Source organism: Lutra lutra, chromosome 3, assembly GCF_902655055.1.
Source record: "Lutra lutra chromosome 3, mLutLut1.2, whole genome shotgun sequence".
Taxonomy (NCBI): domain Eukaryota; kingdom Metazoa; phylum Chordata; class Mammalia; order Carnivora; family Mustelidae; genus Lutra; species Lutra lutra.
In genome coordinates, this window is record NC_062280.1 from 1666285 (window position 1) to 1685307 (window position 19023).

General features: G+C 37.5%; 1 protein-coding gene across 10 annotated transcripts in view; it reads left to right on the forward strand.

Annotated features, from left to right (window-relative positions):
- Positions 1–19023, forward strand: part of GULP1 (GULP PTB domain containing engulfment adaptor 1) — a 263779-nt gene that overhangs the window by 229323 nt on the left and 15433 nt on the right. For 5 of the 10 annotated variants that reach the window (XM_047720547.1, XM_047720544.1, XM_047720542.1 and 2 more), the window contains 2 exons: positions 9848–9964; positions 10645–10737. In XM_047720547.1, the coding sequence (XP_047576503.1) occupies positions 9848–9964; positions 10645–10737 (210 nt within the window). Of the gene's footprint in view, positions 1–9847; positions 9965–10159; positions 10241–10644; positions 10738–19023 lie in introns of all 10 variants that reach the window. The other 5 variants (XM_047720545.1, XM_047720540.1, XM_047720546.1 and 2 more) reach the window with 2 other exon arrangements.

Below are 19023 nucleotides of genomic sequence, written 5' to 3' on the forward strand. Positions count from 1 at the left end.
GGGAGAAGATATTTGCAAATGACACTATAGACAAAGGGCTGATGTCCAAGATCTATAAAGAACTCCTCAAACTCAACACACACAAAACAGATAATCACGTCAAAAAATGGGCAGAAGTGTTGGGGCGCCTGGGTGGCTCAGTGGGTTAAGCCGCTGCCTTCGGCTCAGGTCATGATCTCAGGGTCCTGGAATCGAGCCCTGCATCGGGCTCTCTGCTCAGCAGGGAGCCTGCTCCCTCCTCTCTCTCCGCCTGCCTCTCTCTCTACTTGTGATCTCTCTCTGTCAAATAAATAAAATCTTTAAAAAAAAAAATGGGCAGAAGACATGAACAGACACTTCTCCAGAAAAGACCTACAAATGGCTAACAGACACACGAAAAAATGTTCATTATCATTAGCCATCAGGGAGATTCAAATCAAAACCACATTGAGATACCACCTTAACAACAGTTAGAATGGCAAAAATCAGAAATTAGAAAAGGCAAGAAAGAAGTGTTGGAGAGGATGTGGAGAAAGGGGAACCCTCGTACACTGTTCTTGGGAATGTACGTTGGTGCAGCCACTTTGGAAAACAGTGTGAAGATTCCTAAGAAATTAAAAATAGAACTTCCTTATGATGCCACAATTGCACTACTGGGTATTTACCCCAAAGATACAGATGTAGTGAAAAGAAGGGCCATCTGTACCCCAATATTCATAGCAGCAATGGCCACGGTCACCAAAGTGTGGAGAGAGCTGAAATGCCCTTCAATAGATGGATGGATAAAGAAGATGTGGTCCATATATACAATGGAGTATTATGCCTCCATCAGAAAGGATGAATACCCAACTTTTGTATCAACATGGACGAGTGTAGAGGAGATTATGCTGAGTGAAATAAGTCAAGCAGAGAGAGTCAATTATCATATGGTTTCACTTACTTGTGGAGCATAAGGAATAACATGGAGGGCATTGGGAGTTGAAGAGGAGAAGTGAGTTGGGGGAAATTGGAGAGGGAGGCAAAACATGAGAGACCGTGGACTCTGAGAAACAAACTGAGGATTTTGGAGGGGAGGGGTTGGGAGTTGAGTGAGCCGGGTGGTGGGTATTAAGGAAGGCACGTATTGCATGGAGCACTGGGTGTGGTGCATAAACAATGAATCTTGGAACACTGAAAAAATTTTTAAGAAAAGATCAGATATCAAAAAAATATATAGTTACTCATTACTCAATTACATCGTCAACCAATGGGATCTGATTAAACGCTGTAGGGATCTCCACTCAACAACAGCAGAATGCATATGGTCTTCCAGTGCCAAAGGAACAGGTACCCAAATAAACTGTATCCTGGGCTATAAATAAATCTCAAAGATTTTATAGCATTGAAACAACAGAAAGTAATTTAAAAATTAATAACAAAATTCTTCAAAAACTGGAAATGAAACATATAAGTATTCCATATGTCTCTGACATATGGAATACTTATACGTGTTTCTTACTTACATATGTTTCTCAGTACTTACATATGTTTCTCAAAGGCAAGTTTTAAAATACAGTGAAATGTATGTAAATGAAAAGGAACATTATCAACATTTGAGTGATATAGCAAAAACAGTGCTGAATGAGAAATTTATGACAACTAAATTAACACATTAAAGGAATGTCTCAAATCAATGATCGAAGCTCCTAACTCAAGTACCTAGAAAACAAAACATCAAAATAAACTCAAAGAAAATAAGAATTGATAAAGGAGCAATTAACAACATGAAAACAAAAACAATTAGAGAAAACTAATGAAAGAAAAAGCTGGTTCTTTGAAAGGTCATAAAAGTATCAAGATTTTAGTGGAATTGGCAAAGTAAAAAAGAGAAAGAAAAGACACAAGTTACGCATGTCAGGAATGAAACAGGATATTTCACTGCAGACCCTTGAGATAGCAAAAGAATAAGAGGATACTATAGATAAAGGTACACACACACACACACAAGACAATACAGATGAATCAATTTAAGAGAGAAATACTACCATAAATCACCCTATATTAAATACATAATTTTGAATAGTCCTGTAGCTATAAAGGAAATCAAATTTATAATTTAAAATTTATTAAAAGAGAACTTTAAAAAAAGATTTTATTTATTTATTTGAGACAGAGACAGTGAGAGAGAGCATGAAGGGGGAGAAGGTCAGAAGGAGAAGCAGACTCCCCTTGAAGCTGGGAGCCCAATGCGGGACTTGATCCCAGGACTCTAGGATCATGACCTGATCTGAAGGCAGTGGCTTAACCAACTGAGCCACGCAGGTGCCTTAAAAGAGAACTCTTAATGCCTAGATGGTTTCACTGGAGGAATCTATAAAATGCTTAAAGAAGGGCACCTGGGTGGCTCAGTGGGTTAAAGTCTCTCTGCCTTTGGCTCAGGTCATGATCCCAGGGTCCTGGGATCGAGCCCCGCATCGGGCCCTCTGATTGGCAGGGAGCCTGCTTCCCTTCCTCTCTCTCTGCCTGCCTCTCTGTCTACTTGTGATCTCTGTCTGTCAAATAAATTTTTTAAAAAATGCTTAAAGAAGAATTAACATTATTCTACACAACTTATTCCAAAAAAACAGAAGAGGTAAGAGCACCCCTCAATTCATTTTATGAAACTAGTGTACCCCTAATATCAAGCCAGACAAGGACGGTGAAAAACAATCAAACATTAGTACAGACCAAGCTATAGCCCCCAGAACTATAGATGCAAAAATTTCTAACAAATTATTAGCAAATATAATTCTGCAATATATAAGGGAATTAAACATCAAGACCAAGTGAAATTTGCCCCTAGGATACATATCTTGTTCAACATTCAAAAATCCAACCATGTAATCAACCATATTAACAGGCTATAGAAGAAAAAATATATGATTATATCAGTCAGTGCTTAAAAAATATTTGAAAAAATCAGTACCCATTCAGGGCTAGAAACTCTCAGAAAAATTGGAATATAAAGAAACCTTTTCAATTTGACAAAACATTTAAAACTACAGATATAATTTTACTTAATGGTGTAAAAGCTGAATGCTTCCCTTCTAAGATTGAGAACTAGGCAAGGATTTCTACTCTAACCACTCTTATTAAACACAGTCTTGGAAGTTCTAAACTTTGCAATAAGGCAAAATAAGAAAATCCAAAGCATAGAGATTGTAAAGGAAGAAATACTACTTATTTGCAGGTATCGTAATTGTCTATGTAGAAAATTCAAAGGATTCTACAAAAAAATACTTGGATCTAATAAATGAGTTCAGCAAGGTGACAGAATACACAATCAACATACAGAAATCAATTATATTGCTGTGTATTAGCAATGAACACAGGGAGGCAAAAATTCACAGTTACTTAAAGAAACCAAAAAACATAGGTGTACATGTAACCTAAGATGTAAAAATTCTATAGGACTTGTATGCTGAAAATTATAAATTGCTGAAAGAAATAAAAATGGATGTAGGTATACCATGTTCATGGATTGAAAGACTCAATTTAGTATATGCGTCAGTTCTTTCCAAATTAATGTACGGGTTTAACACAATTCCTGTCAAAATCATAGCAAGATTTTTTTTTTGTAGATACAGACAAGAAGATTCTAAAATTTATATAAAAAGACAAAGAAACTAGAATTGTTTAAACAGTTTTGAAAAAAAAACAGTAAAATAGAAGAAAACACTATTTTAAGACTTACTACACACTTAGGTAATCGAGGCTGTAGTTTTGGTGAAGGATAGATAAGTAGATTAATGGAACAGAATGGAGAACACAGAAATCAACTTACAAACATACCCCGCTGATTTTTGACAAAGGTACAAACACAATGCAACACATGAAAAATGCAAAAGATGCCCTTTTCGATAAATGGTGTTTGTGAACTTAGATCTCTGTGGACAAATAAAATGCATGTTGACTTAAATCTCACCCTTTATACAAAAGTTAATTGAAAATGCAATATGGACTTAAATATAAAATGCACAACTATAAAACATTTAGAGAAAGAGACATGGAGAATATCGAGAGTGTAGGGATAGGCAGAGTTCTTAGACTGACACACAAGACAGGATCCATAAATGAAAAAAATAATAAATTGAGCTTTATCAAAATTAAACATTTTTTCTGTGAAAGGCCTTATGAGGGAGATAAGAAAACTACCCAGAACTGAGAGAAAATAGTTTGCAAGCTTATATCAGACAAAGAACTTCCAAAACTCAACAACATAAAAATAATTTATCAAATTGGAAAGTGGGGAACAGATAGGAAAGATCATTTTATTGAAAAGGATAGTCATACGGCAAATGGCACATGAAGAGGTGCTAACGTTGGTGTATATTAGGAGAATGCAAGTTAAAATGAGGTTATCACTATACAACTATCAGAAGAACTACTATAAAAAATGGTGGCAGTAGGGGTACCTGGGTGGCTCAGTTGGTTAAGCATCTGCCTTAGACTCCGGTCATGATCTCAGTACCCTGGGGTTGAGCCCCATATTGGGCACCCTTCTCAGCAGGGAGTCCGCTTCTGCCTCTCCTGCCTTCCCCCGTGCTTATGCTCTCTCTGTCTCAAATGAATAAAATCTTTAGAGTAAGAAATAAATAAATTCTAAAGAGTGGCAATATCACATGCAGACAAGGATATGGAAAAGTGGTTCATTTGTACGTAGCTACTGGGATATAAAATGGTACAAAAATATTGGGGTGAACAGTTTGGCAGTTTCGTAAAACACTAAACATGCAACTATCATGTGACCTATTTGGACTTCATCCCAGAGAAATAAAAACTTGTATTCATACAAAAACCTACAAATGAATGTTTATAGCAGCTTATTCATAATAGCCCCAAACTACAAATATCTCAGATAATGGGTGAATGGCTAAACAGATTCCAATACATCCAAACCATGGAATACTACTCAGCAAGAAAAAGGAACGAACTATTAATACATGCAAGAGCTTTGGTAACTCTCCAGATAATTATGGAGTGAAAAAGTCAATTCCAAAAGCTTACATGCTCTAAGACTCCATTTCTAGGGGCACCTGGGTGGCTCAGTGGGTTAAAGCCTCTGCCTTCAGCTCAGGTCATGATCTCAGGGTCCTGGGATCGAGCCCCACATCGGGCTCTCTGCTCAGTGGGAAGTCTGCTTCCCCACCTCTGCCTGCCTCTCTGCCTACTTGTGATCTTTGTCGGATAAAAAAAAAAAATAAAACCTTTAAAAAAAAAGACTCCATTTTTATAATCTTGAAATGATAAAATTAAAGAAATGGAGAACAGATTAGTGTGTCTCAGGGGTTAAGGAAATGGTAAGGGGAGACTGGAAGGGGGCGTGGCTATAAAAGTAGTTTTGTGGTGATGGCATTATTCTGTGTCTTGGTATGACTAATATCAGTATTCGTTGTGTGATTTGTACAAGAGTTTTTATAGTATGTTACCATTGGGGGCAGTGGATGAAGGGTACCCATGATCATTCTGTGTTGTATCAGTCTGAAAATTGCCTGAAAAATACACTGGCCGTTTGGTCCAACCCTTTGATCTTATCGTAGTAAATCAGGCCAGAGAGATGAGTGCCTTCCTCAAAGTCAGAAAGCCAGTGACAGAATCAGAACCCAGAGCGAGACCCTAGAGTCCCATTCACATGCTTCTATCATGTTCTATTCCTCCCATGACTGTGACTGCTCCAGAGTCCCCGTGCTCTTACCATGGCCTTCCTTCTCTTTATTCCTTGTATTTTGTCTTCAGTACTTCTGCGGATTTCTAAGAGCCTGTTTGAAGTTTAGATGAGGGCCTCTCCTTGTATGCTATAAAGCTAGAACTCCTTTTATTAGTGTCATGTGTTAAGATTTAATATTTATACAACTACTATAGTCATCTCATTAAGTTTAAAAAATAAAATTAGAATATGGATATTCATGAGGGTGTGATCTTATTTAATATAAACATCACTATCAAACTGCTTAGCCATCATTTTTCCAAAGGTTAATATAATATATTCACTGGATGTTACACTTGATAATTTTTTTTTCTTAAGATTTTATTTGTTTATTTGACAGAGAGAGATCACAAGTAGACAGAGAGGCAGGCAGAGAGAGAGAGAGAGAGAGGGAAGCAGGCTCCCTGCTGAGCAGAGAGCCCGATGCGGGGCTCGATCCCAGGACCCTGAGATCATGACCTGAGCTGAAGGCAGCGGCTTAACCCACTGAGCCACCCAGGTGCCCCTACACTTGATAATTTTTTTAAAAGACTTACTGATTTATTAGGGAGAGAGTGAGAGCGAGAGCGAGAGAGAGAGAGAGCGAGCACACATGGGGAGGGGCAGAGGGAGAGAGATTCTCAGGCAGACTGTGCGAGCAGGCAGCCCAGTGCAGGGCTTGACCTCACGACCCTGAGATCATGGCTTGAGCCAAAATCAAGTGTCTGAGGCTTAACTGACTGCACCATCCAGGAGCCTCTACACTTGATAAAATTTAAAGAGTTGCCCCAACAAGTGATAAAAGCTTCACCCCACCAGCATATTTTCCTTAAATTATGTGAAGTGAGATGTAGATAAAGCAAAGCCTAAAACTTCTCTCTTGTTAACTGATTGTAAAAAAGAGTTCATGTGTCAAAAGAATCATATACTGTTATTACTAGAAGAATCATTAGACGCAGTCTTTTCACAAGCTTTATTTATTTGTAAGCTATTTATTATATATTCTTGTTATTTTTCATGTTTGCCATGTAATAAGTTTTTGAAATAAATTTTTTTTTGAATTTAACAAATAATTCTTGCTCTTTATATTTCATTAAATGATTGGGGGGAAGTAAGCTTAGATCATCCATGGAACTGGGCTAATTTAATTATTCAATAGGGAAATGCAAATTAAAAATGCATTGAGATATCATCACTCATTCAGGTAGGGTGACCAATGAAAAAGACTGTAAATATATGATTTTGGTGAGAATGAGGAGCAACTAGAACTTTCTTACTTTTTTTTTCTCATTTTTTTTTTAAGATTTTATTTTTATTTATTTATTTGACAGAGATCACAAGTAAACAGAGAGGCAGGCAGAGAGAGAGAGAGAGAGGAGGAGGCAGGTGCCTTGCTGAGCAGAGAGCCCAGTGTGGGGCTCGATCCCAGAACCCTGGGATCATGACCTTAGCTAAAGGCAGAGGCTTTAACCCACTGAGCCACCCAGGCGCCCCAGAGCTTTCTTACTTTTGGTGGGAATGTAAAAATGGTACAATTCCTTTGCAAAACAGTTTGGCAGTTTCTTGTAGTGTTAAAATAGAGCTATTCTATGATTTAGCATTTCCGTGGATGTTCATCCAGATTTTTGAAAACATGTCCACAAAAATATTTTAGAAGAATGTGTGTAACAGTTTGATTTATAACTAAGAATTGAAAACAATGCAAGTGTTCCTTAATAAGCAAGTAGGTAGATAGATATCTGTATAGTCTATTCATTACTGGAACACGAATCAGCAATAAAACAAGTGGTACATATAACATCTGAGAAACTCCAAAAGAAGCCAGGAAGAAAAGAATATATATATGTGTGTGTGTGTGTGTGTGTGTATATATACATATGATATGGCTCATTTTTATGGATACAAGGACAGGCGAAACCGATTTATGGTGATGGAATTCTAGCAATGATTACCCATAAGAAATGTGATTTGACTGTAAGGCATGGGAGCACTTTCTGGGATGACAGAAATAGTCTATATTTTTAACGGTATGGTGCTTATATAGGTATATACACTTACAAGAGGCATCTGATTGTACAAATGGGATCTGTATGTTTTATTGTTTATAAAAAGTGTGAGGGCTTGTAGGGTCCAAGATTCTGGACTTGAGCCCAGTTTCCCCACTCACAAATTGAGACCTCACAGAAATGAAGCTGCACAGGTGTTGTGGGGGTAATAGTAATCCCTACCTCATAGATTCATTTTGAGAATCAAGTGAGGAAATATATGCAAAATATTTTCTGGGGAGCTAAATGCTGTTTTTTAAAAAAGATGTTTATCACGAAAGATATGTCTTATCATAAGAGAATATGGTTTTTTAAAGTTATTATTGTGAACAAATGATCATATTGAAGTCAAGCGTTATTAATGATAAATCAGTCTTGCTACCACCGAAGCGATTCTCTGTAATGCACACCTTGATTGTTTGTGGGCAACATATTGGCTTAGTAGGACACACAATCCATAATTAAGAAGGTAGAGAAAACAGCCAGAGTTTACAGATGTGTCTTATTATTGTAAAACAACTGCTAACACATTACCTAAAGTTTTGAAGTTAGCGATTTTTAAGAAATTGACAGTCGCACAATCTGTTATAACCGCATTTACTGTGTTTTAATATTATATGTGATCCCAACAACCAATGCAACTAATTTTCTTTATGTCTACTTTTTCATTAGTTTGAATCATTGAGTACACCTAGTTGGTTATCTGGCATTTTCATTTCTGTAGTATTCCTTAATGTAGTTTCTCTTTTACCCTATTTTCTATTTTTTTGTAAGACAGATAGTACTTATTATAATTTTAGGCATATATTTTATATTTTTTAGTTAACTGTGTTAAACTACATTTATTTTATGACTAAAAGCCTTCCTTAAACAAATAGTGAACTATAAAAGTGACAATGTCTTAATTAAATCCACGTTATTCATAAAAGAGACTCCTAACTAGAGAGAACAAACTGAGGGTTGCTGGAAGGGAGGTGGGCAAGGACTGGGCTAGATGGGTGATGGGGATGAAGGAGGGCAGTTGTGATGAAAGCTGGGCGTCGTATGTAAGTGACGAGTCACTAATTCCACTCCTGAAACCAATATTATACTACATGCTAACTAACTAGAATTTAAATAAAAACATGAAACATTAAGAAAATCTGTTATTAAAAAGCATATTTTCAATTTAGATTGTCCATAGCATATCACAAAACTTTAGGATTTGCAGTAAATTAAAGAATGGCATTTACAGGATTTAATATTACTACCAGTTTTTATGTCATCTGGAAATCTTATAATTAAATATGACATATTTGTGGTGCATTAAATCAACTAATGCCTTTACTAACCTTTTAAAATAAAATGTTTAAATAAATTTTTATTTAGTGTTTACATTGTGCAAGACACTGATAGCAGGTAAGATATGAATGAGGAAGGAATGAGCTGGTGGCCTTAGGACGTATGGGGCAGTTTCTGATTGATCCACTGGAAACTGCGAGTTGTTTATGAGGCCAAATTCAGATGACAGATGTATGTTGTTCAATGCAGGCACTGTGTTTTACAATAATATCACTTACAATTGGGAGCTTTTATATAAAAATCCAGATTTCTGACCTCATCTCCCATATTTAAAATCTGACAACTCTGGGTTGGAATTGTTCATTTCCACCCCTCACTGGAACTGAGTATTCCGCTTCCAGAGGGCAAACCTCAGGTTTTCCACAACACCACCCTCTCAGCCTCGCTCTAATTGCCTGCCAGGTTTAACCCGCCCTCCTCATCAGGAAGAGGAAACGAGGAGCCGAGCGGCAGAACTGCGGCTGGCTCGGCTCTGTTAACGGGCCGCAAGCACGGGGGGCAAGAAGGAAAACGTGCTGGGGAAAAATGCTGTGATAAAATGGGAGAGAGGGTGGCTGGAACTCCTGCTTCCAACTTCAACAGCGACTCATTTAATTACCAAAACTTTTTTTTTTAATTTTGTGCGTGAATAGGCATTGAGTTACTAGGTTTGCACAGACAACGTGACTCCTTGACCACGTCTCTACCTGAAGTCGCTGCCCCTTTGAAGTGCCTCGTGTGAATGTTTTTCTTGATTCAAAGAGCAGTCTAACATATCAAATCTTTGATTTTTACAAAGGCTGAAGAAATAACTTTAACAATTGGCCAAGCATTTGACCTGGCATACAGGAAATTTCTAGAATCTGGAGGAAAAGATGTGGAAACAAGAAAACAGATTGCAGGATTGCAGAAAAGAGTGAGTAAACTAAACTTTTTGTTTCACATTTACGTGATGTAAGTACAGGGAAACTTGCATATCATCAAACAAATCTAGAAGGCCTGCCATTAAATTCCCCCCACACTGACTGGAACTGCTTTCACTATGTTCCTATAATTTTTCATTCCTGATCCCCTGCACAGTTTTAACCATTTTATATTGAATTCCCACAAGAACTTAGTGTTCTCATGTGACTTTGCTTCACTTCCTGATGCTTCTCATGGGGATCAGAGCAGCAGAAGCAGCAGATGCTGGGTAAGTGGTTTCCCATGCAGATCAGATTCCTTTGTAATTAAATTACACCCTTTCTCCACTGTCTTCAAAATCATCATAAGCAAGTTTCACTGTCTTGCGGTTATACTCCAAGATTATGGGTAACAGACTGCACAGTGCAACCAGAAAACACAGAGATGAGGTATTAGAAACATGGAATTTGCACACATATAAAAACATATCTTAAACTTTATAAAATGTCTTTCCAGTGTTCTAGACTTTCCTGATATTTCCCAACCTTTATCAAATAATTTTCTCCCCTGTGCACAAGAGTACATTAAAATTCTGAATAATATGAAATCCTATTCATGAATGTAGCCAATGTGATAGCCAATATTTTCTAAGAATACATTTCTGAAGGTTTTTCAAAAATTATTGCTTTTTAGATTCAAGACTTAGAAACCGAAAATATGGAACTTAAAAACAAAGTACAAGATTTGGAAAGCCAGTTAAGAACAACCCAAGTATCAACATCTCCAGTAAGTTTATGGACTCTGGGCATGTTCTTCTTAGAAACGAGATTTCGTGGTGATACAACATCTCTGGGTCATCTGTGATGTTCCATCAGCTCTGTGATGTCTATAATAATCTGGGATCAGTTACTTAAAACATGGGTCGAGATGAAAGATGCTAATCACAAAATTAAAATTACCTACGTGGCTCAGACAAGAGTTGCTCTTCCAGGTTGCTCTTTTCCCTTGTGTTTTGTAGAAGAAGTCATCCCCCAGTTTGTTCTTCTCCTCTTTGTGACATAGTCTTTCTCACATCCTTACTGGTTACTATTTACTGAGCTTAGATTCCTGACCTAAGCCAACACCCCTGGAGCACTGACCTTCATTATAGACACTGGACAGCTAATAGGACCGACTTTGCCGACATTGCATGGCAGGGGTTTCCACTGGGAGTGACACAGTTGAATTTCAGACCCTAAAATGAGTGGTGGTCTCTGCAGACAGCTCTCAAATATTTAGTTACCTTATTTGCTTTTGGTTTATCATAGATTCAAAGTCCTTTTGGCAATACCATGTATGATACCATACTTTCATGATTCTGGCTAAGGGAATCTTTTGGAAGAAGAAGATGGGATTTAAAACAATATTTTTTTCTGGCAAAATATATTTGGAAAACTTTTTTTCTTCTTGAATCATCTTTGCTACTGATATTCTCCAATAAACAATATCTTTTATTTTGCATTTTAAAAATATTTACTATACAACTTACAGCATGATGCCATAATGCTATAAACTGAAACACAATTACATTTGCAAATGTTTAAAAAGAGTTTTTGTTTCTAGTTTTTATTTGCAAGTTCATGTTGGTTCAATTTCTAGACTAATTCAATGAAAATTACATATCTCCATATAGAGAGAGACGGATGGATATAGATATATAGGTAGATAGATGGCTTGCTATGCAGTGTAAGAAACCAAAGTCAGTCTTGTTAACAGTCCGGTATCTACAGTGAAGGTCAGTACTCTGGGGCGGTTCGGCTTGGTCATGTGTTTATACGTACATGTGGGGCAGCTCGGCTTAGTCACGTGTTTATACGTACGTGTGTCTGTCTAGTTCTACACTATTTCAGCAGTTCATGACCATTAACAACGTGCCTGTAAGAAACTGCACTTAGAGTTTCAAATTCGGTACGCCCTGGAAATGGGTCTAAGAACTTCCTTTTCAACTCACCCTTTCCATCTTTCTCACTGAAGCACTTTGCATTTCATTGCTTGGCGTATGGTGTGTGATAGTGGTGTCCATACGGCCAAGGTAAGAGAGGTTGGGAGTGAGGTTCTTGTGTTCCCGTGTACCTTTGTTATGAACAGTGAGGCTGGCTTTATTATAATATCTTTCCTGTTTGCTTGTTTGTTTGTTTCTCTTCACTGCCATCACTCTTTGCTTCTCATCAAGATTATGATATTTTTCTTTCCTCTCTGGTCACAAGGAACAGAGCATCAGCTCAAACTCCTTCTTTAAACTTTGGTCCCAAAATGGAGTAAAACCCTTCTGGGTCTTGCTGAAGATCTTACTATAAACCATCCTCTGGGAAAAAAAACTAGGAATAGAAACATACGTGAAGGGAAGTTGTGTTTTTAAGCCATCTTAATAAAGTGTTATTTCTGGAATTCATGGTATGTGAATAATAGCTTTACTTTAGTCTTTGTGTTTGCAAAGGAATAAGATCCATTACCATTTTGGATGCAAACCCGAAGCTCTGTCTCTAGATGGAGAACTAAGATACCATGTTGGGGGGCAAGGCAGATTTAGAAGAGCAGAATACTCTGGGGCATGTTGATGAATGATGAAACAGTCCTCCCCTCTTTATCTCCTGAAAGCAGGCGTTGCCCTGGACTGGCACTGGGGCAACTCAGAAGAAGGTGGGTCAGGTTGGGGCTTATGCAGGTGCACTGGCGATCTGAAATGGCCACCAAGTCAGCTTCAGAAATGGCAAGGGTCAGGAGGAATGAAGAGATGACACTTGCCCCGGTCCCCGTGATCCTCTGGCTGAGCTAGCCATCACCGGGTGTGAGCATGACACTTGGCATGTAAATGAAATGAAGTCTCTCTGTATGTTCATTATTCAGCAATCTCATTGGTAGAGTCCGTTACATAAAAAAACAATAATTATTCAGATAGGCAGTTACTAAAAAGGATTAGCTGCACAAGTTGTCATTTAATAATTATTCTAAACATTGTGTTCGTCTCAGTACTGAATATGTCTCCGTAAAATGCTTCAGAGGCTGTAACTAAAAGGCTCAATTAAAAAAAGAGAAATCATTTTCTCTAAACCACTTTTTTGAACCTAATATATACGTGTAGAAAATTTATTGCTTCATCAATCATTATGCAAATAACTCAAATTATAACTTTCAATTATATTCTTGTCATAGTAATACCTTAGTATTTGTTCTTTATTTTAACTCAAAAATTACTTGTTATAGTTTTTCAGTTTCTAAAGGCTTATATGATTTCTGAAGTTGATGGTATACTGGATGATGTACATCTTTAAGATAAAAAATAGAAATTACTTGATTTTTTTTTAAATTACTTGATGGTTAAAGGAAGGAGACTCAACATTTTTAAGTTGCTAAAAAGTATCTGATGTTTTAAAAAATTTTTGAAGAGATCATGAACAAATGTGTCTGCCTTTCATTTTTTATTTCAGTTATGTAGCTGTGGAATACATTAATATAACATTAAGTGCTCTATTTATTTCACATTTCTTAAAATTGTCTCCCAATTTTCTGATACTAAAAATGAACTGAATCAAATTAAATTATCTACAGTTATTTAGTATGAAATATTGCCATGCTTACAAATATCCACTCTGTTGAAGGTTTGTTAATGATTCAAACTATTAAACTTGAATTTAGAAAGCAGTGAAAATTATAAAAAAATTAAAATATAAATTTAAAGTATAGGTAACTTGTTTAATAGCTTGCAGTGGGTCTATAGTAAAGCAAATTTCTGTTACGTTAGAACCTTTCTTAGGAAATTTGGCCACCAGTGTTACAGGACAGAGCCAGGACACAAAGCACTTCCCAGAGTGCCACCATGTGTAGCGAAGTTAATACGCAGTAGATGCCTGCTGGGCCTGTAACTCTGGCGATGAGACCGCATCGCTTTTCCTTCCTTGTTTGTTTCCTTCGCTGTCAGAGGACTGAAGGACAGAACGCTCCCAAACCGCCCAAGTTCTTAGCCTTTGTTTAAGGGATTAGAGGCAGCAACTAATGCATGAATTACGGAAGCACTGCAGTGAATTATGAATCCCATTATGCAAATCAAAGTTACGATATAGGTGGGTTTGGTATGGAAAATTAATTTTGCGTCAGGTTTTCCCCTGAGCTTTCAGGGTGCTGTGGTGAGAGGAAGCCCCAAGACAGATGACTCTTCTCCAGTGACCAGCCCAAGAGGAGTGTGGATCCTACCGGAAGCCGCTTTTTCCGAAGTCACACAGAAGTAACTCTCCTGCCATATAAAACAGTCAGAAACCGTTCTCTACAAACACTTAACACTCATTATGACTTAACAATGACTTAACATAAAAATAAGCACATAAAACAACAGTTTCCTAAAATGTCAGGATTTGCTAGTCAAACACAATATAGTCCACATCAAGCGTTAGTCAAAGTAAAAGAAAAGATTTAGCTTTAAAAGCTAAATTAAAGATTAGCTTTGAAATAGTCTCTTTGGGAAGAGGGAGAGAAGAAAACAAAAGAGGAATGGAATTGTGGAGGGATTGTGAAATAAAAAGTAATGTAGAAAATGAAAATAATTCAAAATCACTGGTTTGGATGCTGTTCTTATCAATGTGTGATGAAATAGCAGATAAAGTCAATTATGGGAAGCATCAGAAAAATAAGAAACATTTTTGATAAGATAACTAAAAGGTCGCAAGCTGTTTTTCCTAGTGAGAGGTCCAAAGTCCTAGTTGAATTTCTGTAGCACAGAACAATGGTTCAGAGGAATCAGATCTTCTCACAAGAAATTACAGTTTTAGAGATGTTGATCTTTTATTCTATATAAAGTCAAAAATGAAAAATATGGGGCTCTGTTGAGTAGAATGGTCCAGACTGAGAATCTCTGAATGAGTTGAGTGACCACGAGAGAACACAGATACATGTCTCTGCACTCCCCCAAGGCACCCTGTGGAAAGGTGCTATTTCTTAGACGGCGGCCGGCCACCCGCATTTGTGTTCTATACATCAATGTAAATCGGTCATTCTGATTTGTTTTGAGGATGCAAACTAAGTAATTTTGGTTCAAACTTCTTTTTTTTTTTTTTTAAGATTTTATGTATTTATTTGACAGAGGAAAGAGCAAAGTAGGGGAGCAACAGCGAGAGGCAGTGGGAGAAGCAGGCCCCGCGCAGAGCAGGGGCCCATGTGGAACTCAGTCCCAGGACTCTGGGATCATGACCTGAGGCGAAGGCAGTGGCTTAACCAACTGAGCCACCCAGACACACTTGGTTCAAACTTCTAATGAAATTCTTCAGAAATTCTAAAAAGTCCTTTCAAGGTTTCACTGTGTAAATTGTAGTTTTGTTTTTATTTTTTCTAGTCCTACTAAGTCGTCACTTCTTTTTTGGAATAGTATCTTAGTGACATGTCTTATGTATTACAATGCATATCACTTTGATTTTTATTTTCTCACATTTGCCCACTGCATACATTAGATACAGTTGTGATCTATTATATAAAATATAAAATATTTATTGAATGTCAAATGCAGTCATATGTCTAGGATGTTGGCTTTGAGCAGCCTATGAATTTCAGCTGTTATAGGGAACATTTACCCATAGGTAAATGAATAAATAAACTTAAAAATTCAGATTCAATATATGGTATGAACAAAATAAAATACACCAGAATAGGAGCAAATAGCTGGGGACTAGAGACGGTGATCACGGAAGCCCTTTCTGCGAAGGCAGTGTCTGAATTGAGACCTGCAGTTGGTTAATGTAAAGGGCTGGAAACAGTGACAAGACCTTTGTGCCTAGAGCATAGTGACCAATAGCAAAAGGAGTTGGAGATGACATTGGAGAGAGAATCGGGGACTAGATTTTATAGGGCCCTGTAGAGTTTTTTTGTTATTTTTTTTCTTTTTTCCTGACTGAGAAATTACTGGTAGGTTTTAAACAGGGGACTCGGGGGTCATCTGGCTGACGTCTGCACTGCGGTCTGTAAAGAGGTCAAAACGAGGCCCGAAAACCTGTCTAGGAGACTGTTTCAGTAGCTTAGGAGAGGAAGAGGAGTAAATTGGTCTAGAATTCTGTCATTTCAGGTGGTGCATGTAACTTTATCCCTTTAAAAAACAAAACAAAACACTTTATTTATCTGTGAGAGAGAGGGAGGGAGCATGAGTAGGGGGAGGGACAAACGGAGAAGAGGGAGAAGCAGACTCCCGGCTGAGCACCGAGCTAGGTGTGGGGCTCCATCCCAGGACCCTAGGATCATGGCCTGAGCCGAAGGCAGACGCTTAACGGACTGAGCACCCAGATGCCCTCACTTGATATATGCTGGAAGCAGAACTTGCAGGATTCACTGATGGATTGGTTGGGGCTGTAGAGTAAAAGAGGGGTCAGAATTGTCCCTTAGGGTTTTATCCTAAGCATCGGGTTAGTGATGCCATTTTTCAGAATAGACATGACTTAGGGAAGGTGCAGGACAAAGATGTAGTATCTCACTTTGGCTCACGTTAGTTCTGCCTACTGCACAGCCCCTGGAGACGCTTGTTAGGTGGCTGGACATGCAAAGCTGGAATTGAAGGAGGAGGTCTGGGCTCCTGATGATAGCACTGGAGTGAAAAAAGTTTGCTCTCTTTCTGTTACCATTTAGGTGATTGTTCATTGATTTACCTAATAAGCCCAGTATAAATTTGCCCAGCGTGAGGTTCTAGAGTAGTTTAGTTTTAGCTAAGGAAATGAAAATAGAGACTTATTTCTTGCTCAGTATTAAAATTAAAAGACATTTCTAACTACAAACCAATGTATATGTTCAGTAGATACCCAAACTCATTTTTACTTAAAACCAGTTCCTCGTATGCATGATGAATGAAGGGCCACACATACTTTCAATTTTCTCATGAATTATTGACAGACTGTTTTTTAACTTGTTTTTAACAAACAGAATGCTTACATGTTTCCTAAATTCCACTCTGTTCAATCATAGGTTCCTTTTCTAAGGCAAATGAAATAGCCTTTGATAGCACCCGTATTACATACTTCTGTGTCACTCTGAAGTTGTGGAAATCTTTTCATTGGTTTTAGAAATCGGGTCCTTATTTTATACAGTCATTTAGATACACTGAGAAATTTCCGTTACTTGACTGTGCTGTTTGCTTTTTGCTGTGTTTTAGTGGTTTGGCAATAGATTAGAGGTTGGGTTTCCACCATTTGGTACTAATTATCTAGGAACAATCTGATTTCCATTTATTACATTCACATGGTGGTGCTGTCTGTATTTATATCAGAAAAAAAAGGGTTGATTCTGCCCTCCTAGCCTCATGAATGCCCCCAGAAGATTGTTCCTTATAAGATGTGGGCATAGCAAGTTAAATCACATTGTTCCTCCTGATTTTTGTGTCTGGATGCTTACATTTTACTTTTCTGGCTATAGATGCTTTTAACCAAATCAGACGATTGCCAGAAAGTTAAATGAATAAAATTGTAGTCCTTAGAAGTACTGGACTTTCTATTGCTGAGTAAAATAAATGTCTCCCTTTCAATTAAACCAAGTGTTTGTTACTGGATAAAATTCTACCTTTACATAATCAACTGTGTGGCCACTGATTAGACTTGATAGGACAACTATAACCTAAATTGTGTATTTCCTTGTGGGTAAACAAAAGTGCCTGTTTATCTTCTTCTAGTGTTTGCTCAACTGTTACTGAAGTCACAATGGGCAGGAGCAGATTGTGAAGACTCGGTTATACAACGAGCCAAATGTGAATCTTTAAACAAAGACATAAATTTTAAGCATGACATTGATTCAAGAACATTTGCTGTCCACAAAAAAAATGATTACTGGTGCACGGCTTCATTTTCATAATTGTTACTTGCAAAAAAGATGATCCTAAAGAAGTAAACTCTAACTAATGAGAAGAAAAATACATTCCGTTCCAGTTCTGACCACGAGTACCTGATCAAATCTTTTAATTTCGTGTTGCAGTTTTCCTCTCTGGGATCTGCAGACAGTCCTAGCCACTCAACTGGTGGCATTCTTGGAAGAGCAAATAAGATAATAGGTCTTACACGTAAGAGACCAGTATCACCAAACTGTGAATCTAGAAATCTGAAAAAATACATTTGTGATGCTTTAAATCCTACACTCTGGAAGTTGTTACTTTTAAAACTTACTTAAAAAGTGATGTCAGAAGTATAACAGTGAACTCTGAGAGTGTGAATCAGCATGGCAGCATAGAAATTTGCCGAAATATTTGGCATCACTGTTGTATTTTCTCATCTGTAGCTTCATTTATAATCTTTATAGTCTACCAGTTATTCAACTAGAAAAGTGTAGACATCATATTTCAAATATAAATTTAAATAATTAAATAATTTACTTTCTAAATTAAATTCTAAGTAGAGTTATTTTAATAATGATAAATCATATTTTAATCTTAAATTTGTTTGTTTTACATTTTAAAACCATATTTGGGGGGCACCTGGGTGGCTCAGTGGGTTAAGCCTCTGCCTTCGGGTCAGGTCATGATCCTGGGGTCCTGGGATCGAGCCCCACATCGGGCTCTCTGCTCAGCAGGGAGCCTGCTTCCCTTCCTCTCTCTCTGCCTGCCTCTCTGCCTGCTTGTGATCTCTCTCTGTCAAATAAATAAATAAAAATCTTTAATAAAACCATATTTGGGTATTTATATTAGCAAAAGAATTAACAGCATAAAATAAAATTTTGTTATCGTTCTACTATTTCTTAGGTATTGCCAAAGAACTGTGTAATGCAGTTTTTTTATTGTTGTTTAAACGTAATTGACTTTCACTGAGAATTCAGACCCTTTACCACACTTCATCATCACTGTTCTATTTAGACAAGAATGAGGTTGAAGTATTCACTTGGGCCTGAATGTCCCAAACCACCACTTCCTCAAAGATCCAGCTACAAAACTACAACAATGACAATGAACTGCAAATATGGGCGCTCACTTTTTTTTTTTTTTTTTTTTTTGAGAGAGAGAGAAAGAGAGGAGAGAGGGAGGAGTGGCAGAGGGAGAGAGAGAATCCCAAGCAGGCTCCACGCCAGCTCAGAGCCTGAAACGGG